The sequence below is a fragment of the Halichoeres trimaculatus genome, unplaced genomic scaffold (assembly GCF_033239565.1).
Source record: "Halichoeres trimaculatus isolate MK-OKI-2021-1 unplaced genomic scaffold, fHalTri1.1 fHalTri1_scaffold_22, whole genome shotgun sequence".
Lineage (NCBI taxonomy): Eukaryota > Metazoa > Chordata > Actinopteri > Labriformes > Labridae > Halichoeres > Halichoeres trimaculatus.
The window spans coordinates 17,775,400-17,796,084 of record NW_027437200.1 but is presented as its reverse complement, the minus strand read 5'-3'; the positions used below and the strand labels follow the sequence as shown (position 1 = coordinate 17,796,084).

General features: G+C 41.8%; 4 protein-coding genes across 4 annotated transcripts; 2 read left to right on the top strand and 2 right to left on the bottom strand.

Moving 5' to 3' along the window:
* Positions 1-2,409: 2,409 nt before the first annotated feature.
* smim20 (small integral membrane protein 20) lies at positions 2,410-4,688 on the bottom strand. Its single transcript, XM_074662230.1, has 3 exons — positions 4,480-4,688; positions 3,032-3,088; positions 2,410-2,863 (listed from the first exon to the last, which is right to left on the bottom strand). The coding sequence occupies exons 1-3, from the start codon at positions 4,586-4,588 to the stop codon at positions 2,820-2,822; spliced, it is 210 nt and encodes a 69-aa protein (XP_074518331.1). The 5' UTR covers positions 4,589-4,688; the 3' UTR covers positions 2,410-2,819.
* A 33-nt stretch (positions 4,689-4,721) lies between these two features.
* Positions 4,722-11,142, top strand: man2b2 (mannosidase, alpha, class 2B, member 2). Its single transcript, XM_074662231.1, has 19 exons — positions 4,722-4,967; positions 5,098-5,244; positions 5,442-5,547; positions 5,643-5,815; positions 5,953-6,068; positions 6,494-6,671; positions 6,752-6,950; positions 7,037-7,227; positions 7,330-7,501; positions 7,860-7,996; positions 8,288-8,565; positions 8,790-8,981; positions 9,065-9,308; positions 9,398-9,508; positions 9,579-9,771; positions 9,961-10,107; positions 10,204-10,316; positions 10,419-10,536; positions 10,631-11,142. The coding sequence occupies exons 1-19, from the start codon at positions 4,833-4,835 to the stop codon at positions 10,741-10,743; spliced, it is 3,063 nt and encodes a 1,020-aa protein (XP_074518332.1). The 5' UTR covers positions 4,722-4,832; the 3' UTR covers positions 10,744-11,142.
* A 936-nt stretch (positions 11,143-12,078) lies between these two features.
* Positions 12,079-15,982, top strand: LOC141784318 (uncharacterized). Its single transcript, XM_074662132.1, has 8 exons — positions 12,079-12,300; positions 12,603-12,674; positions 12,757-12,828; positions 12,980-13,179; positions 13,790-13,853; positions 13,949-14,114; positions 14,354-14,551; positions 14,729-15,982. The coding sequence occupies exons 1-8, from the start codon at positions 12,292-12,294 to the stop codon at positions 14,848-14,850; spliced, it is 903 nt and encodes a 300-aa protein (XP_074518233.1). The 5' UTR covers positions 12,079-12,291; the 3' UTR covers positions 14,851-15,982.
* LOC141784319 (low density lipoprotein receptor adapter protein 1) lies at positions 15,320-20,445 on the bottom strand. Its single transcript, XM_074662133.1, has 3 exons — positions 20,135-20,445; positions 17,814-18,539; positions 15,320-16,878 (listed from the first exon to the last, which is right to left on the bottom strand). Exons 1-3 carry the CDS (start codon positions 20,148-20,150, stop codon positions 16,793-16,795), a joined length of 828 nt encoding a protein of 275 aa, XP_074518234.1. The 5' UTR covers positions 20,151-20,445; the 3' UTR covers positions 15,320-16,792.
* Positions 20,446-20,685: the final 240 nt, after the last annotated feature.

Sequence of the window (20,685 nt, the reverse complement as noted above, 5' to 3'; positions counted from 1 at the left end):
CGTAACGACGGTACTGTTGTCCTGTTGTGGAAGCGGAGTGTGACATCAGTGTTTCAGAAAAAAATTCACCCTGGTTTTCAAAAGTTTACCTTTTAGGTCAGCTAAAACGCTGTTTTCTGTGTAAACGCTAGGCTGAAATGCAACAATACTTTTGTGTTTTACCCAAGAAAAATGTTGTCGTGTAAACGGACCCTTAAAGTAATGTGAGATCTTCATAAGACTTGCTGAAATGATGAGGTCATCATATAAGGATCTCCTGAGTGGTTTACAACACATTAAAAGGGTGGGCCTCAAACACCAAGGTCGACCCATAGCTCCACCCCACTCTGGCCAATCAGAAGGATGGGGGGCCTTAAAGAGGCAGCAGCTGAATTCAATTTCTGATAGGAACTGAAATATGAGTTTTATAAAACACCAGTATTGGGGGGAAGTTTTTTTCTGAGGCCGTAAATAGTGTAAAGAACCTATAGCCAATACCCCCTCTTTAATTTCAAGTTTTGTTTTTTTTTTTCAGATTACAAAATGTATTTTTTGTTTGTTTGTTTACATTAAATGTGCTTTTGAATTGTATACTCTACCAGGTAAGACAGGTTACAGGCTTTTATTTTGAAGAGGCTAATGTGGAACCAATTATTCCATAAAAATAAAAACATAAATCTGCGACATGACTTAATGGGATGGTTTTTATGAGAGTAGACACCTCATTAATTAAGCGTGTCCTGGCATTAAATATAAAAAAGAGCAAGAATTCCCCTACAGTGTCACACTTCTTGAAATAGAAGTGAAGCCACGGCTCTGTCTTTAATTACAGCCTGTGTCATCAGAAGGCTCCTCAAAGCTCTCCAAACTTCTTGTTTTTCTTCACGTTATCTTGTTTACGTTCGACACACTTCACACAGAAAGGGAAAAGGCTGATTCCACCTTTAGTTTTATTGCTCCCTCCTGATCCTGACCTGTCTGTCAACCCTTTGTTCCCATGGTACTGAGTCAGAAACCTGTGCCAATTATCTGCTTTCTCTTGAACACACGCCTGGATCAACATCGTGCCACCACTCTTAGAAAAAAGACGCCTGAATGGCTGGGAGAGATTTGTGTGATGGGTTAATGGTCGGATAGTAAAAGTTCTGCAGAGGCGACATTGTGGAGTTCATGTCGGTTTATAGAGCGCTGTGACCCTATTGAGGGTTTTATAGTGATGGGTGTCTATCTGCGTTTCCAGCTGAATGGGACTGGACTGCACCAACAATGACGGCTTCTGAAAAGACAAACGTAAAGGGGGAAAATTGTGTTTGAAATGAGATGTCACACTGATTCAAACACAGCCAGGCGAGCCTGAAAAGCCGAGGGCCATGCTGCACAACCTGTTCCATACTTCGCCAGGCGAGCTAACAGAGATTGAGTGTCTCTCTATTCTGTGTGTAGGTGACGCGTCCCCTCAAGAATGTGCTTCTCTTCCTCTCTCCGTTCGCTTCAATTTCCCCTCTGGTTTGCTTACTTCACTCACACTGCCGAGAAGCCGTCGCTTGAGGAATCTGGAAAACACCAGCGGGAATGAGAGGAATTTTCGCCTTTTTTTGCCCCCCCACCTCTCCTCCCCTCAACCACCACCACAGCCCCCCTCATCCCTTTTGCTCTCTTTACTTTGGATCCCTCCTGCACGGCTGGGCTCTTGAGTTTCCTCTTGTTTCTGAATGCGGCCCAACAATAACAACCTCTCATAAACAATGGGGCTTGTTGATTGGGGGGTAGAGAGGGAGAGTGGCCGTTGTTGGCCCGTGCAGCCGGGTTTTGTTGGCAGCGAGCCTCGCAAACGCTCCTAAAAGTCCGAAAGTAGAGGCTAGATCGGGGGCTGTGAAAGATTTAAAGGCAGCTTTTAAAAAAATGCACCATCTCTGAAGGACCATAAACACATGCTTCAGCTTTTTCTTCATCTATCTTTCCCTCCAAACGGACTCTGACGGACCAAGCTCTGGAGGGGGGATGCTGGTCAATGTCAGGAAACCACAAAAGTACAGGGGAAAAATTGTACTTTTGGAATTCCCTGCTTTTACAGCACCCTTCGAGTCATAAAGGGAGTCTGGATCCCATCGAGTAGATTTCTGAACAACTGTGGAGCTCTGTCTCGTCCCATTCAGCCTATGGGCAAAACACAGCGAGAGTCACATGCCATTTAAAGAGCCGGGCAACAATTAAAGCCTGTGTCTGTGTCAGGGAGATGATAATACAGAGTGATGTGTCCTGGAATAACTCTGTCTCCACTGTTTCCATTTTGGAAGAGGACACCGCACATAACTGGACATTGTCCCTCATCTGCAGAACCGTTTTTTAAGACTCTCATACCAGCTAAATCAAAATAAAATGTCAAAACACATTCTTGTGAGTAGGACGGATAAACAAACCACTGTATTTTATTATAATTTCCCACAGGCTGCATACCAGAGCGAGGCTTTTGGAAATTCTTACGTTTTTCCAAAATATCTAAAATGCACAAACAAAAAAACGATCAAACTGAAAAACCTTTATACACATAAAAATGTGAGGAGCTCCCCCTAGTGGACAAATCGCAGAACTACAATCCCACATTTTTCTACAGTTTCCCCCCAAACTTTTGAGAAAAAGTCATTTAAAGAATCAATTTTAAGTTATAAGAGTTCAAAATTTTATTTTTAGACTTTTAAAGGGTCATTTCACACAAAATAAAACACATTCAAGCATTCACTCACGCTCACACTCAGCACTCATCAGAGGGTGTTCTCGCTAAAGTGTCCTCAGCAGCATCCCTTCAAGGGTTCCAGTGAAGGTTTGGCCGTCCCTGGTCTTCATTTCCCTGAAGTCTTGAATGGATCTGACCATATCTTCACACCTGTGGAAGAAAAACAAACACTGGATCATTACACAGAAGCTGAAGCTAACAGCTTTATTTTTTATCTGCTAATATGCAAACTTAATTCATGATTTACCGGTAATCAACCAGACTATAAATTATTTAAAAAATTATACAAATAATAACAAGCCTTATTTGTGCTCTTACCCACGGGTTGAATTTCTTCCTGGTTGATTCCTGTCCTGTTTATCTTCTGGACTTGTCCTAGTAAAGAAAGAACCGCTGAGTGAATGCAAACATCTTAAGCATCAAAATTATACAATTACATTGGGTTTTTGTTGTTTTTCTTTGTCTGCGCCTTTAATGTCTCTAAAAGTAAACCCGCCCATAGCTTTCCATCAACATTAGCCAGAGCTGGCTCACAATAAAAGAACAGCACGGTAATAATTGGACTGGCTGTAGAATACATACAGTAAAACCACAACCTTCATTTTAGGCAGTATGAATTTTCCTGGCATCACTCTCTTTGTCTGAGCTGATTTAGCATGTTGAAGATATTGGAAAACTGAACAGGACAACTGTACGCCCAGAAAGAAAGTAATAATTTTGTCTGTTAGCGTCAGCCACATTGAACTTGACAGTTAATTTAGACAGTCCCCCCTTTAGAGCGTCTACTGGGCAGACATAAAACCACTACAAGCCAACCTAGTTGTACTTTTTTTTTTATGCGGCTGAAAGAAATATTGCTAAATCAGGTTCTTTTATATAATTATTATTTTATTGATAAATCAGTACTTTCCACATCCTTTTGTAGTATGATGTTTTTGTTTTTCTGAAAAACATCTAGTTTTCACTAAACCCATAGACATTGTTGTATCACACCGCATTGATATCAAGATATCCGGCATTCAAAAAATATATCAATACGGTTTTCCCCTACTTTATATGACTTTTTATCAAAAGGTTTTTTTTTTGTTTTTTTTTGTCAGAGCAACCTGTCCGAGGAGTTCAAATTTACAATTTGTCCTTTTTTAAAAAACACATTTCTATTGATTTGCATGTAAAGGCAGGTTCTTCAATCTTTTTTTATCTTCAAGTTTTTATATTCTGATGTCTTATTTCCTTTAAATAGTGGTGGTTTCTATCTATGTGGTGGTTTTAATCATGTCCTCACATCATTTTTTGCTTCTCTTTTATCTATCCGTTTTATTTTATAAAGCACTGTGTAACTCAGTTTTGAAAAGTTCAGTATAAATAGAGCGTAATATCATTATTACCTTCTGAATCTTATATTTACCAAACAAAGTGAGACAGGGGGATAAGTAGCTCTTGTTGAGCTAACGCTTAGCTAGTGTTCAGTCTCACTTTGTTACCCTGTAGACTGCTGTCTTTGCACTGGCGGGTGTCGTAATTTGAATAGCTTTAACCTCACGCGCCGTGTAACTACGACAACCAACTCACTCGTCGCTGGGTGACCTGTTTAACCGAAACACCAGCTAGTTACTGTAGCTCAAACAAATAGCTTGCGATACATTTAACGTAGAAGTTAGTGTTTAGTGTCAAGAACCAGAAATGTTTCGTAAAAGACGAATAAGACTCGTTTCTAACGGTCATATTTTGTAACTGAAACATGACGAAGGCTGTTAGCTACTTACTGTATTCATCTTTGTGCGTCAGAGGGTAGAAAAATATGGGGTAGAACGCAGCGGCAACCGCCGTGGCAAAGCCGCCAAAAACTAAAAGTATTCTCTTATTTTTAGACATTTTTAAGTAGAATCCACTGAAACACTCTCACCTCCAAGTGCACACACTGTTTACATTTATTATTTCCGGTTTAAAGGTTAGCTAACAAACGCGGCGCACAGTTACTTTGGTGGTTCAAGGCTTCCGTAGTCAGCACAACTCGAGTCGTCAGAATCACATGCTGCAGCACAACAAAAATAAGGAAGTGTAGGGCATGATTTGACAAAGTGTTAAGTGGTTCTTCTCGCCTAAGCTGGGTGTAAAAATGAGGTTTTTAGGCGGTTTTGTGTATTTTCTTTGCTGCTTTTGCTCATATAGAGCGACTGACGTAAATGAGCCAATTAAAACATTTGTTATTCCTCACAGTCATATGGATGTTGGCTGGGTGTACACTATTCAGGTAGGTGTTTGATAATACAACCACAAAATGTGTTAACTTAAAAAATATTAATAGAACAGTTTAACCCTCAAATTGTGCATGACAATGTGTGTTCTCTTCTCTTTAAGCGATTTACTGGTGTTTTCCACAGGAGAGTATGCATGCTTATGCAGCCAATGTTTACACCAGTGTGACTGAGGAGCTGTCAAAGGCTCCAAACCGCAGGTTTATTGCTGTGGAGCAAGAATTTTTCCGATTGTGGTGGGACACTGTGGCCACAGACACCCACAAGAAACAGGTAAAGGGCATGTGAGTGGTCAAAGGGTGGACAACAGAAAAAAAAGATGAAGAAACTAAATTTCTCACACAAACAACAGTGGAGTAGTCAGAGTCAATTAGACACAAGCCAAGGCATTATATTGTAGTATGTTCTCACAATAAAAAGTTAGATGTATTCCTCTCTTATAACATTTTGTGGCTCTGTTATCTTTCCAGGTGCGACAGCTTGTAAAAGAGGGTCAACTTGAGTTCATCCTTGGAGGCCAAGTGATGCACGACGAGGCTGTAACTGACTTAGATGATGAGATATTACAGATGACAGGTAGTAAAGCACACTTCCTGCCCTTGTAAAAGACACTTTGAGTTATATAATAGTACTTTATTATTTCTGTTTTATATGTGCCCGTGTCATTTCAGAGGGACATGGTTTCCTCTATGAAACATTTGGAGTGCGACCTCAGTTTTCCTGGCATGTCGATCCATTTGGCGCATCATCCACTACGCCGGTTCTGTTTGCCCTGGCTGGGTTCAACGCCCACCTCATCTCCCGCATTGACTATGACCTCAAGGACAGCATGCAGAAAAACAAGGTTAAAGATGACAAACTAAAATAAGTTTTATCATGCAGTACATTTTATGAAATAGTAAATACATCTGCATATTTAACCTGAAAACAGCACCAGATAGTTTTGTTGTTTGTCTGATTTTTTTGTTGTTTTTAATCCAGAAGCTACAGTTTGTCTGGAGAGGTTCCCACTCTTTAAAGGAGAAGCAGCAGATCTTTACTCACACTATGGACCAGTTCAGCTATTGCACACCATCATACCTACCATTCTCTAACAGGTATATCTTTATTTGTCAATATCATAATACCAATTACTATGTCTTCTGTTTTAATTATAGATTTTCCACTGAAATTAAACTGCACGTTTGTGTGCTTCGCATATGATTAATTTTTAACATGTACCAAGAAAGAAAAATATGTAGATTAAACCAAAGAGAGATCAAAATGAACAGATACACTGACAAAGATGGGGATGCAAAAAACGGTCATCCAACAAAATAAATAAAATGCAATGTGTAAAAGCGTCAAATCTGAGAAACAAAACAAAACAAAACAAAAGATTTACCTTAAAGCAATTTTTAAAGAGGGGGAGGTGTTGTGCTGTTTTGGCTTTATTCTGTCCCTCTGGTACCCTTGTAGTAGATAGTAGCTTCTGCAAAAATTCAGCTTCTCCTACAGCCATGGTGGGTGTTTTCTGTTTCAGCTCTGGTTTCTACTGGAACGGAGTTGCTTTGTTTCCGGATCCCCCTAAAAGTGGAATCTACCCGAACATGAGCCTACCTGTTACCAAAGAGACCGTGCACGCCTACGCCCAGACTATGGTGGAGAACATCAAGCAGCGAGCGGCGTGGTTCAGGACGAATCATGTTCTTTGGCCCTGGGTGAGGAAAGAGAAATATTTGCACATCAAATTCAGTGAATACCTAATGAATGGGAAATTAAAACCTGTCATTTTTTTTAGGGCTGTGACAAACAGTTCTACAACTCATCAGTGCAGTTCAACAACATGGATCCTTTGATGAAATACATCAACCAGAACAGTAAAGAGTTTGGGGTGACAGTGCAGTACGCAACTGTGAGTGAATACTTCAAAGCTATCTACCAATCAAACCAAGTCTGGGATGTGCGGGGGAGCGATGATTTTCTGCCTTATTCTACAGGTGAGAATCTACAAACAAAAAGCATCAACAAAAGGACGTCTATAAGTTTCCTCATAGGTATAATTCACAGTGGTTTTGTTTTACAGAACCACATCAGGCTTGGACAGGGTTTTACGCATCTCGAAACGTCCTGAAAGGAGTGGCACGACAGGCCAGCTCCAAGCTACATGCAGCAGAGACTCTATTCACCCGATACAGAATCAGCTTCCCAGACGGACCTGTGGCTAAAGACTGGGCCCTGGATAAACTGAGGGCGCTTCGCTGGGCTGTCTCAGAGGTAAAACAACAAAACTTTTGACTCATGTCATTGGAAACACAGTGAATTCTCCTTTCCAGAAACTAAATAGAAAATTTCAACTTTAAATGTTTGTGTTTTCAGGTCCAGCACCACGATGGCATCACTGGCACAGAGTCTCCAAAAGTAGCCGACATGTACCTGCAGCATCTCACGCAGGCCATGATGGGTGTCGACGAACTTCTGGCTGCGCTCTTCCTGCTGCCCCACAATCTTGAATTACCCAGCATTCTTGGCAGCCGCCACCACAAGACAGGTGAGAATGAGTTTGCAGCTAACATTAGCATGCTAACACTGAAGGATATGTCTGAGCGACTGTACTTTTAGAATGTTTATTCTATAGGCTTGAATTAAACAACAAAAAAAGACTTCCCATGCTTCCTATCTGACATTGTGGCAGAAAAAGTCCAAAACTTTCTAACACTAACCTATTTAGCTTGGCTCTGGCTGTTTCACATCTGAAAAGGAGCGAACAGTCCTAATGTGCTTGAAGAGCTAAAAACCAGCTTTCAGAAAAACTTGTGAATCAAGCTAAATGCTAACACTTGTTTAAAGATTTAACTACAGAAGCATCTCTTAAACTTTTTTAAGTTAAAACAAAATGTTCTTTCCAGGTGTCCATCAGACTTTGGACCAGCACATCATTGTTTACAACCCGCTAGCATGGAACATCACAACGATCATCAACATCACGGCAACTTTCCCCTCTGCAACTGTCTTTGATGATGAAGGACACCCCATGCCAGCACAGGTAGATATTTTTTTTATCCCTATAAAGAAAAATAAACATGCTGACCTGTTCATGTTACAGGGTTTAATTTAAGACAAGCAGTTCAGTAGTTAGGCAATTACAGTGATAACAAGCTAGCTACAGTCATGGGAGACGGAGAGAGTGTGGCTACAATTTGCTGTGTTTGTGTATTTTCTTACAGTTTGGGGGACAAAATGTATATTTAAGATTATTTATTAGTTAAGTTCTTAAATTTTATTAGTAATGCATTTGAAAATATATCTCAACATTGTTTTCTCCTGTCCATCACAGATTCAGAGATCAGCTGAATCCAATGTGACCTACGACCTTTTCCTTGTGGTTGAACTTGGAGGACTCCAGCACAGGAAATACCAGATAAAGTTCTCAGAGAAAAAATGCTCAGGAAGTTTCAAGTGCAACTGGACGTATGAAGCTAAAGCTGTTCACTTTAAGAGGCGTAACATCGGGGAGTCGCCAAGAACAGGGAGGAAACTCCTGCCGGTTCTGAATGAGTGTTACAAACTCATGTTTGACCAGGATACGAATCTGCTGCACAGCATCACTTATCTGTGAGTCAGTGTTTTCACCAGGTTCATCTGTAGAGCTATGGGTAGGCCTTGGTGTTTGAGGCCCACCCCTCTAACATGTCACGTCAGAATTGTACATTTTTATTCATGTTTAAAATATAGGAAGCCTTAATACCCCTTATTTGAGTTAGTGAGTAATTAAGCACATCCCACTCGTGACTTCTATGCTAATTTGCCTTTCTTAACCTTTGTTGACTTTTATTCAGTCAAGAAAAGAGAAAAGTAAGGATGACCCAGGATTTCTGGGAGTACCACGCTAACGGAGATGTAAAATCAGGACCCATCTCAGATAACTACATCTTCAGTGCTAACGGTTCAGCAGTGCGAGCGTACAAAGCTGTAGAAATGGAGATCGTCCCTGGTAAGATCGTGACCGAGATTAGACAGTACTTCTTCAGGTTGGTAGCCCTGACTTTTCCTCTTGTATTGTTTTGTTTTATAAATATATTTTAACACTAATAATCACTACTGTGTCCTCCAGAGAGAAGGGTGACAAAGACTACGCCTACTCCATCACCACCCGTGTACCTGAGTGCTTTGGGATTGGACCACGGTGTCACAGGCTGGAACAGATGTATTCTCTGGGTCCCCTCAGTCTCAACACAGAGATCGTATTAAGAAGCAGCTCCTCTTTGCAGAACAACAGGACTCTGTATACTGATGATAACGGCTATCAGATGATGAAGAGGCCGTACAGGACGTTCATTAATAACACTTTAGCAAGAGTAAGACCTTGAATAAATGACTTCAGATGTCATTGAATTCTTGAATGAACTGCAATAATTGAAAACTGTTTTATCAAACGCTTTTTTAGAACTACTTCCCCATGGTCCGGACAGCGTACATTGAGGACGACATCAGTAGACTGGTTCTAGTGAGCGACAGAGCTCATGGTGTGTCCAGCCAAGCAAACGGACAGCTTGAGGTAGGCTACAAACTTTAAACTCAGCTATATCATAACTTCAGTGTGTTAATGTTTTATGATTTCCACCCAGGTGATGCTCCATCGCCGCCTTTGGAACAACTTACCCTGGAACCTCGGCTACAACCTCACCCTCAACGACAGCTCGGTAGTAAAGCCAAATCTGTGGATGATGCTTGGCTCAATCGGTGCTACATCCAAGTTTTACCAGAGGGAGGCGATAGAGCTGCAGCACAGACCTGTTATAGTGGCTATAGACCAACCACGTGAGTAGGGAACCATCACACCAGGAACCAATCCCTTTAAGGGCTTCTTTTCTATTTAATTTAATTCAATTTTTCTATTCAATAAAAAAAGCTCTGTAAGGACGTATCTCTTTTACGACAGAATATGAAACATAGATCAGTATCTGTCAATAATAGAATTAATGGATTTCTTTTCTCTTGTTCCTTCAGAGAGGCCCTGGAAGGAGAGGGAGCCAAAAGAAGTTATTCCTGTACGCTCAGTGGTCCTGCCACCCAACCTCCACCTGCTCAGCTTCAGTGTCCCGGGATGGAACTACAGCTCTAACCACAATGTCCACCTCAGCCACATTCACTCAGGTCAGCCCTGTCCTTTTGAGTTTTTCTTGATCTGATGGATAGATTTTTGTTTTTTTAGAGGGGGATTAAACTGAGTTTTTTATTACCTATATTTAGGCCAACATTTGCAGTCTAAGCCAGACTACGATCGAGTCCTGTTGAGAATCATGCATCTCTTTGAGGAGGGAGAAGACCCGGAGCTCTCGAAGCCAGTTACCGTAAACCTGAAGGTGCTTAAAGAAACTTGATTTCAAATAATGTTTATTTTTATCATTTGAAACGTTTACATCATAATTCTTTCCTTTTTCTATGGTCATTTTCTGTGTTAACAGGAAGTTCTGCAGGGCTTAGGGGAAGTAAAAGTGCTGGAGGAGCGTTCTCTGACAGGAACCTGGGACATCAACAGTCTGCAGAGGTGGAAGTGGAACACGACAGATCACTTAAACTCAAGTGAGGATGACTTGCATGAATTTTAAAATATTTGTGTTCCTTTTTTTTATTATCACTTTAAATGAATCCCCTTTGTTTGCTATCTTTATCTCAGATAACAGAAAGAGTTGGAGATCTGGAGATGCAGCGTTCACTGTCACCATCTCCCCCAAAGAGATCAGGACCTTTTTCGTCCACTTTGCTCCAAAGAACTTTCTGTTTGAATAATTTTTTGTCTTCTGTGAAGATCAACATCCATCTGACACACAATGAAAATCTTATCAAAGAACCTGTTCTGCACTATTAATGCAATTCCTTGCACATTTTGGTATAGGAACTCTGTCTAAAGAGTTTCCACTGACTCTGAATCCTGATTATTTCTATTGAAGTGTTTCAAATTAATTATTTCAGTGACAATGGCCAGTCGACACCACTCACTCCAGTAAAAGCTGCTTTCAAGTTGAAAAGTACCTTGGATGCCTCAAACACACTTGCCTTGATGTTAATTTGTCTGTATCCAATGAAAATGGGTTGAAATCAGAGGACATTTTTGCCTCGCTGGATGCAAGCTAATCTTGGCTGACTGAAACACAATGTCATAGTTGGAAAAATGTAAATAAAAGCATTTTAAAAAGTTGACTATAGGAATTATGTCCTGGGATAAACAAAAAAAGGCTTCAGGGGTATAATGTTTGTTTCCTTCCCAAAACTTTTGAGTGGCAACTGTGAGAAATGTCCTCCTAGCATACATTTACTAGCTTATCTAAATTAGCATTAACTCAAAAAAAAAAAACGTAAGATTACTGAAGCATTAGACAAATAAGTAGCTAATAATTCCGTTTCTGAAAAGACTGACACCTCTTTTACCCATGACCACTAAATACTAAGCTATAAAGGAGACAGAATATTGTACAGTGCCATTTAGATACTTTTAATTATTGCAAACGTTTGAGGTGCTGTTAGCATTAAATGCAAGGTGTGCCTGGTAAAAGTTAGCAGAAACTTAAGAAATATTATTTATATTATTTTAGAAGGTAACGATTATTAGTTATCAACAAAACCCACATTATATACTGGGAAATTTCCAAAGTCATCTAACACCAAATTCCACTGTTTTGTCAAACACTGAAAACCCTGACTAGCTTAATCTAGTCAGGGATTATTTAGTTTTGTTCAAAATTTTGAAATTTATCACAACTTAACCTAGAAGACAACAAAAGCTTTGTGACTACGTTTTATATCTTGTTAGACGAACGTAGATGGTTTTTGTTATCGGGAGTGGAAGTAGATGCTAGCACTTGGGGCGAGTTAAGCTAATTCTCTCCTAGCCCTAGCTCCCCTGGGGTAATTGGGCCCCGCGAAATAAGACATATTTGACGATAAATAAAGGACACAGCTTGGTCCAAAACACAAATTAAAATATTTAATGTGTTTTTGGTGATATTCAAACAGTAAAACTCGGTTGCCGGTTGTATTAGAGCCGTATGGCCTCGACAAAGTGTGTCATATTTGAAGTCACTTCACAGCTTTAAAACGTAGTCCGCCATGATAGCCGCTAGATGTCCCCACAAATCAATTTCTCAACTAACCTGATGCTGCGCCAGCATCAAAAAGGCAACACCCGTGAAGGAAAAGATCTCGGTCAGTGCGGTCAGTACCGTACCATCTGACCGCATTTTTATCAGATATTACAATGTAAGACTTAACCGTTGGCATGTTGTAGCTTATTTAACGCCATGTTTGCCTGAGGAGGACACGTCTAAGCACTGGGGGAACATGAGCAGTGTGAGTTGTCTCCTTCATTATTTGCTCTTTAACCAGCAATGAGGTTTGTATTTCTGTTGGGGAATAATTGGAATGTATATCACGTGTATTTTCCTGTATAACTACGTTTTGCTTCTGCACTGTTCACATTTTGTGTATTAAAGCGTAAAACGTCTGAAGTCTTTGTTGTCAAGGGGGGAATGCAGGTTGCTGGGAGGGGGCGTTACACGTGTTGCTAGGATACTGGGAGGCTGCTGATGGTGTTAGCCACATTTAGCTAACATTTGGTGTTAATTTGAATCAAATGGTTTTTGAATCAACAGAAAAAAGAGAGGGAGCAGAGGAAGAAGCTGCAGCACTTCCTCAATGACCTGGCTCTTCTTGGGTCATTACAGGTCAGTGAATGCACCACAATGAAAAACCCAGCTAGCATGGTGGAACTATTCTGTGCATTAAATTGTTGTTCCTGTTTTGCAGGGCTTTAAATACTTCCAGCCTTGGCTTAGGGGGAAAGAGGAGTTGCTGCTGACTATTGTCAATGAAGATCTGGTATGTTAATAACTACATACATTTAGCTTATCTAAGAAACTGGCTAATTTTGACACTATTTTGGGATGATTGTGAGAGAGAGTACAAACTAACAAGATCAAAGTAGTGCGAATTTTTCAGTAATTTTTCTCACTATGTATCCTTTCTACAGGGTTGGCGCTCCCCAGGTTTTTTCGTGTCAAGAGCCTCCTCCTACACCTCCACCAGCAGCTGTAACAGCAGCGATGTCTCCCCCAGCAGCAGCTCCCCAAGCCTGGACAGCCGCTGTAGCTCTCCCCTACCTGGGGAGCCTGCTGGCCCTCAAAACCCCCAGTCACACAAGCACACCAAAATGCAGCAACAAACTCCCAGGTAATTAACAGTACTTGTGCGATAGTTTTTTTTTTTGCAATCTATTTCAAACACATTTTTTCGCTTTTTTTAATGTCCAATTTTGTACGATCATGTGTCTTTTCTTATGAAAATAATTGACTAGAATTTTATAAAGCATTTAACTGCCTCCAAGTGTTCAAGTAGATGATTTTATCACAGATTTTAGACACTTGAGCACATCATCCATCCATCCATTTTCTATACCGCTTGTCCTGTTTAGGGTCGCGGGTGGCTGGAGCCTATCCCAGCAATCATTGGGCGAGAGGCAGGGTACACCCTGGACTGGTCGCCAGTCAATCGCAGGGCTGACACATAGACAAACAACCATGCACGCACACACTCACACCTAGGGACAATTTGGTGTGCCCAATTAACCTGGTAAGCATGTTTTTGGACTGTGGGAGGAAGCCGGAGTACCCGGAGAGAACCCACGCATGCACAGGGAGAACATGCAAACTCCACACAGAAAGACCCACCGGCCGAGGTGGGGATTTGAACCGGTGACCTTCTTGCTGTGAGGCTGCAGCGCTAACCGTTGCACCACCGTGCAGCCCTTGAGCACATCATTTGACCTATTTTTCAACCTTAGGGATCCCAGCAGTGAGGATCATCTACTCCCTGCTTCTCCCAGTGAAAGAGAGATAGCAGTTCCTGTAAGTGCGTAATCGAATTTGCACTCAAAATCTTAAAAATAATTAAATAAATTAAAGCACTGTTACTTATTTCTGACTCTGCTTTCTCACAACAGGAGGTTAACTGCACTCTCTTTTTATTGGCTGGTTACGTCAAATATGGCCGTCCCTACGCCTGGATACGCTCCAACCACGAGCGCCTGGTAAACATCGGAGGCACCGACTCGATGGTGAAGGACACGCCCATGAAACTCAAGTCCATCGCAGACTGGCAGACACGAGGTACGGAAACAATGCGAGGAATCCAAACAGGAGAAAGTTATTGTTTCACTGCGCAGATTCAATAATTACCCCAGTTTCCATGAGCTAAACGAGATGCAGATGCTGGAGTTGAACGTCTGTTTGAAGTGGATCAGGCTGGTGGAAAAAGCTCCAGGTGTTTATGTTATGAACTGTACCTTACAGTACTTGACACTAACAGATTTTTTTTCCTCCTGTTACTTTCTTGTTGTTTTTCTTAGGTATGCGTGTCTGGGATGTGGTCAGTGAGCTGGTTTGCCTGTGCACTGTTCCCTCTCCGTCTAACCCCTTCGCCCTGGACATGCGCTACATTAAAAACCTTCCCCTCCCTGACCGTTTCCTGGTCACGGGCGCACTCCTCAACTTCCTGGAGATGTATGTGGTGTACGGGAATCGAGATGAGATGCACTATGACAAAGGTTTGATTCAGAGCTTCTGTCCCACAAAAACACTTGCTTTGTATTTTCACTTTAATTTGCAGTTACTTCAAACCACCAGCAGGTGGTGCTGTTTAGCTTCTTTGCAAAGGCTTAGAACGACCAGCCTTCTTACTGCTCTAAACTCAGCTAATCTTTGATTACTTTTTCATCCTCCAGTGGCAGAGGAGGTGAAACCTCTGAGGCGTCTTCATGTCCAGTCCCTGCTGGAGTTGCAGCGCCATAGAGAGGGCACAGGATTGGCTGGTGGCCGCATGACTGCAGAGGAAAATAAAAATTAATGAAGAGGAAATAACTTCTGTGCACTTTTACTGACTTTATAAAACAGAAAAAAAGGCTGGAAAAAGTGCAGAATTTTCTTCGTGGGTTGTTTTAAAATTAACAACCAATCCTGAATTTTCAGGTCTGAGTGATATCTGCGTCAGAATTACTATCTGAAGGTAGTCACATGTTTTTGAGTGTTTGAAAATGTGAAAACAGCGGCGAAATAACCCTGGGAAACAAGTCACATGACTCGGATTTAACATCCCAGGACCTCTCTGGAAGTCTCTGCCCTGCCACCCCTGAATCGTTCAATCCTGCTCTCCCACACACTCTTAACGGCAGGAATTCTGCTTTACTTCAGGCCAAATATAACATCCAAAAGTCTGGAATCAGTCATCGGGGGTCAAAGCTGCACTTTGGAGCTGGTTAAATATTTGTCTTCTTGAACGTCACTCCGTCTGAGAAGAAAATGCTTTGACACAAAAATGTTGTATAAAAAGTTTTAATACTTCATAAAATACATATTTAAATATGTACAATGATAATAAAACAGCACATTTATAAAACACGCTTTGAGCAGGCACTTTGCGCCGTTTGTAGTTGGAAAAAAAAGATATGTAAAAATGTTAAAATAAGGTTTAAAAACCAAGTGGCACTTCAGGAAGAACACCTTTTCTCATAAAAAAATAAAAGGCTCTAGCCACAGGGCGTGCACCAGCGCTTCCGTCTGTAAACCGTACACCAGAGTACGCCATCAAGAGACGGCGTTATGCAATCCTGCGCACATTACACTGGAAATGAGGCCGTTAAGGCGCCTTTAATGGCTTTGATTATGTGAGTGAGCGAAGGGCAAAGAGCTGACAGCATTAATTGGCGTCACCGCTTGATATTCAAAGTCATGGTCAGACATGGGGGAGAATCTGGGGCTTCTTCGACGTCTCCGATTTCTCTCCTCGATTGGAATGCAGGTGCACGGCTGAGCATTCCACACAGAGGCTCCACATTCGGGACACAGCGTTCCCAGTGTTCGGATGCAAACAAACCCCACAAGTCATGGCCAGGGGGTGTTTTTTTTCTGCGTAAATGCAAATAATTCATTGGGAAGGATAGTCAGGAGCTGTGTCTTTTTGTGGTGCATGAGTGGAGGGTTTCTTCTTCTCCACGCACAGAAGCACTCGACCTTAAAAGATTTCATGAAACACCTGAGATTCCTCATCTTAGAGCTCAAATGTGTTGTGTTCAGGTGTCAGATTTTACAGCTGGTAAACAAGGAAATGCCCAGAATAGCTTAATTTGCATTTCATATCAGTATCACTTCACACTCCTGCGCCAACCCTCCAAAATGTGACACCAATATGTTGTCTTAGGCAAATATCTTTCAGCATATATTAGAAGAAAAAAAGAAAGGATGCTTGCTAGTGCCACAGGGTTGGAAATAAAATAAAATAATCTGTCACAAATAAAAGTTAAATAAAGTCAGCCTTCAAAAGAAATCAAGACTGTCGTCGTCTTTTTCCAGTTTTTGGTTCTAATACAGCTAAAAGATGTCAGTTGAATTGTCTCATATCAAACACAACACCTAGAACCAAACAAAAAGTGAGCAAAGGAAATGAATCAGTCCGCTCCGACAATGGCTTGCAGCCGGACACGAGTCCTGCTGTGGCTGCTGACAGGCAGACAAAAGCAGCTGTCAGCAGCGTTCAACAGACGCCACCCTGGAAAAGTCAAGAGAACTCATCTGCGTCAGAAGCCTTCAAGTCCGTTCGCTCACTGATCACAGTATCATCCAAGCAGAGTCCCCACAAGTCCAAATACTGACTGGACTGGTCCTGGTGTCGTCCCCATTGTCCACCCCTCTGTCTGGTTATACTCCCTCCCTTCACGTCAGTGCTGTCGTCCTTGAAGGTCGTCATCAGGTTATGGTAGTCCCCGTGTTTTGAGGGTTGAGAGTTCGAGTGTTCAGTTCCAGCTGTCTGAGCCGGATCCTCGTCTGCTGATGGCTCTGAGAGGGCTGCGGGACATGGAGCCTCTTTTCCTCCAGCGGACTATGGAAAGAGCAGAGTAGAGATGTTAAATTAGTAGCGGCTAATGAAAAATAGCTAATCAGTGTTCGTAACTTTTTGAAACAATTTGAATAGCTTTAATATTTCACTGAAATTCATCACAAAAAAGCAAAGTTTGACATCTTTTAAAAGAAAAAAGCTACAATAACAACAACGCTTAAACCAAATCAGCCAAACTGCTGCATCGACTCTCTAGTAAACAACCCTAGTTTAAGCTTATTCTTTCCCACCTGAGAACTAAAGTCATATAAAAATAAGTTGCAATTAAACTTGAAAATGCATAAATTGGCATTTTTTACAATTGTTATTGCTTTTGCCATAAATTTACTGGTAGCAAAATTGATTCGACTTACTCCAATAAGGTAAAAAAACTGCACTCACAATGAGCTTAGATGAGATAATAGCAGTTTTCAGTAAGGTAAGAGGAAACAAAGTTTTGGTGGTCAGGCCAATTTTTTTTCATTTCATTTTTTTTTTTTTTTTTTTTAAATTTTGAGGGTTTTTTTTGTTTTATTCTGGTTTTTTTTTGGGGGCCAGTATGGCCGAGTAGTAAGGTTGCATGCCCCATAAGGTTGGCTAGGTTCAAATCCAACTGTTAGCTTATTTCCCATCTTTAAAAAAAAAAAAAAAAAGAAAGAAAAAGAAAGAAAAAAATTAGAAAAGAAAAATCTATTTTTTTTTCTAAAACATGTTTTTACTAGCCAAACCTAAAACACTATGAAAATACAGTGGCCTAGATTCCTTTTGCCACCTAAGTGACATTGGTTGAACTTCTATGGATGTTGTGTAGTGAAGATGCCTCGATTGCCTTAGTGTTTTATTTTAGTTGCTCAAATCTGTCACTATGATAAGTAAATTAAAGTTTAAGCTAACACCTTCAGTTCCTGTGTCTTCAAAAAGCCATTTCATATTCTCACCTTTCCCCAGACTGGCTGGTAGCGTGGAGCTCTTATTGTTGGCGGGAGAATTCGATGACTCCTCCACCCGTTTCCCCTTCACATCTCCACCCTGTAGTGTCGCCGAGCCATCCTGCCAATCGCTCAGCGCCCGCTGAAAGGAATGGGCCAGGCACGCCGTCATGTCCAGCGCCCGCTCTGCCCGGCTGCACCAGAACACCCGGCACTGCAGCTGCTGCCCCTGATGTTTGCAGATGTAGAGGAAGACGTTGGGCCGGTTGGCGTCTGCTGCACAGTACGCTATGTCCTGCAAGTACGTCTTCGTTAGCTGCCGCCCTGTACTCAGCTCCTTGACCTCGACGTACCTCGGGCGTACGACCAGGGCGTGATCTTTGCTCAGTTTCTTTCCATTAGCAATGCCATCAAGCAGGTGGCTGATAGCGTCCTGCGCTTGCTCTCGATCGAGGGAGAAGATTTTCTCTGTGCCAAGGTAGTGCACCTTGAAGAGAGGGTCCCCGTGGGATAAGGACTCGGTGCGGTCTCTGCGAAAGCGGCGACGCAGCGCAGCAGGAGAGTTCTTAAGGGTCTGCATTAGGTGGAAAGTGCTGAGAGACATGGTGCGTTTGGGCCTGAGTGTGGAGGAAATTTTGGTGGTGGTGTATCTTCCAGTGGTTAGCTGATCCACTTCAGGGCCACTCTTCCACCGCTCTTCTATAAATGGAGTGTAGTTGCATCCACGGCTTTTATCTGGAACAAAGCAGAGAGAGGTGGAAACTTGTGAATAATTGAGCAGGACAGTTTCCTAAGCTTTGTTCAGAGCTTAGCGGGGTGAAACTCATCCCTTTGACATCAGGGACTTTTTTTTTGCAGTGAAGCAATTCTTCATTTGCTGCAATATTTGTGCAATCTGATTATTGCAGCTTCTCATAAAACATGCAGTCAGCACAAGCTGTGCCATAGTGTGGGAAAGACAAAAGGCCACCTAACAGGATCTGTTACGAATGTGACGCTGTGGGTGAGGTTATTAAATATTTACAGTCTGGGTTGACTTTGGCTTTGTCCTGGAAACACACAAACATACAAACTTACAAAAGAACAAACGCAGGGATGAACTGGAACAAGAGCAAAGCAAATGAAAGGTTACTGTAACACAGAAACACTCACAGGTACATCCTCTTAGACATCTTGTGATTAGTTAACGTGGACTTAAAAGGGCCTCCTTGACCTTCCTAACCTATGTCTTATGCAACCACATCTGGTCCCCCATTGTCTCCCATCCTACAAACCCACAGGGCCGCCTGTTCTCCATTGTGTCCACTGTTATTTTTCCCCCCTTTCTCTTTTCTTGGCCATTCTTTCGACATCCTAGCTCGGTCCTCAGAAGTGAGCTGCAGAAAGAAACCACCGACCGCTCCAAGATGCGGGACCATTGTTGCAGACCACCCTATGCAGGAAACAGCTTTGCATTCCCCAGCTAAATATTTCTCCCACGAACAATAGCATGCCTCTGTGAGTGTGTCACATCACAGAGGGGATGCATGTTGACCTAGAGCCTGGGCTGAAATAGGGACACAGACACGTATGGATACACGTGTGTAAGTTCTAGAAGTAGCAGAGGTGCAAATTTCACTTGGGAACTCACATGCTGACAGAAAAAAGTGTACAGACTGGTTCTCCCAGTGAAGACACATGAAGTCGAGCCAAGTATTTAAACAAATGTTGTCCAAATTTGCTTGCATGCAAGCCTCACGTGCATCTGGGTCATAACTTGTGGTTTTAACAAACAACAATCCATCAGATTTCTGACAGATGCAAATAGGTGTCATATCCCAACACTATCAATGTCTGGTCTGAGGGAGCTTCCTCTTACACTAATCCTGAACAACACCTACAAGGAAAATCATTTACAACCAAAAGTTTCATAAAAATGTGGTGAAAACGAACACAGATGCAAATTAGAAGAATTGCAACTATCTTTTTTTAATTGATATAGAAAACATTAGCTGTAATTGTGAAAAATCACTGTAAAGTTACTGTCTTACGTTATATTCACAATTATCCCATGCCGAATTAATAATCAAATTTTATGGATTATTTTAAGACCAAATAGAGTCATGTGTAGCGTACATTTATTTGAAAGAAAGCTAAATAACTTAGACTTGATAGTTTTTCTGGTGAGGTTCGGCGAGAGCCCCGAAGGGTGAATTTAAACTCCACGCCTCAGGGCAAAACATCTGCCACACGTTCAAATAACGTCAAAGAAACTGTCTCAAAGGCTAAGAACCACGTTAAGGACAAGCCATTCGGATTGTACTCTTGTTATCCAGTGAAAGTTTTCTTACCTGGCCACAGTTTCATGCAAACGATGTCCTCGTGCGACTACGGAGCTCTGTGATGTTTGAGACTCACGAGGCAGCAGGTGGAAGTTTTCTGTCCTGCACGTTCCCAGTAAAGCTTTCTGGCAGTTGGCTGTGAAAACACATAAATTTACGCTCTATTTGGCTAAAATAGCCGGTGCTTCCGTTAGCTCTGAGGTCTTCGTGCGCAGAGAAACGCAAGTGAAACGCTCCCAGTCAAACACAGTTGACGTACGGACTGATTCACGCTCTCCTGACTCTTTGCTCTTTGTGAATGATTCAGAGCGCTCGTGGGACGACCGTTTTAACCGCTAGGCGCGAGCTCGTCACACGCGGACGAGCGTTTGTGTCTAAACAGAGGGAAGGCAAAGGGGGGCCCGAGGGGGGAGAGAAGTGATGATTTACAAAAGGTGAGATTTACACCTCATGACAGGGTGGGTAACAATTAACTGACTTACAGTTTTTCCTGGATTCGCTGTTTAAGGAGAAACTGAAGGTATAAATCATTTTTCTACATGTTTACATGTAACCCCTTA

Excerpts from the sequence above, each read along its gene's own strand:
- smim20 (XM_074662230.1), bottom strand. The coding sequence starts at position 4,588 with ATGTCTAAAAATAAGAGAATACTTTTAGTTTTTGGCGGCTTTGCCACG. Across the intron at positions 3,089-4,479 it reads GACGCACAAAGATGAATACA|GACAAGTCCAGAAGATAAAC; the intron begins GTAAGTAGCTAA and ends TTTCTTTACTAG. Across the intron at positions 2,864-3,031 it reads GGAAGAAATTCAACCCGTGG|GTGTGAAGATATGGTCAGAT; the intron begins GTAAGAGCACAA and ends TTTCTTCCACAG.
- man2b2 (XM_074662231.1), top strand. The coding sequence starts at position 4,833 with ATGAGGTTTTTAGGCGGTTTTGTGTATTTTCTTTGCTGCTTTTGCTCA. Across the intron at positions 7,228-7,329 it reads TTCGCTGGGCTGTCTCAGAG|GTCCAGCACCACGATGGCAT; the intron begins GTAAAACAACAA and ends TTGTGTTTTCAG. Across the intron at positions 10,317-10,418 it reads CAGTTACCGTAAACCTGAAG|GAAGTTCTGCAGGGCTTAGG; the intron begins GTGCTTAAAGAA and ends CTGTGTTAACAG.
- LOC141784318 (XM_074662132.1), top strand. Across the intron at positions 12,675-12,756 it reads CTCTTCTTGGGTCATTACAG|GGCTTTAAATACTTCCAGCC; the intron begins GTCAGTGAATGC and ends CCTGTTTTGCAG. Across the intron at positions 14,115-14,353 it reads CGCAGACTGGCAGACACGAG|GTATGCGTGTCTGGGATGTG; the intron begins GTACGGAAACAA and ends TGTTTTTCTTAG.
- LOC141784319 (XM_074662133.1), bottom strand. Across the intron at positions 16,879-17,813 it reads ACCAGCCAGTCTGGGGAAAG|TCCGCTGGAGGAAAAGAGGC; the intron begins GTGAGAATATGA and ends CTCTTTCCATAG.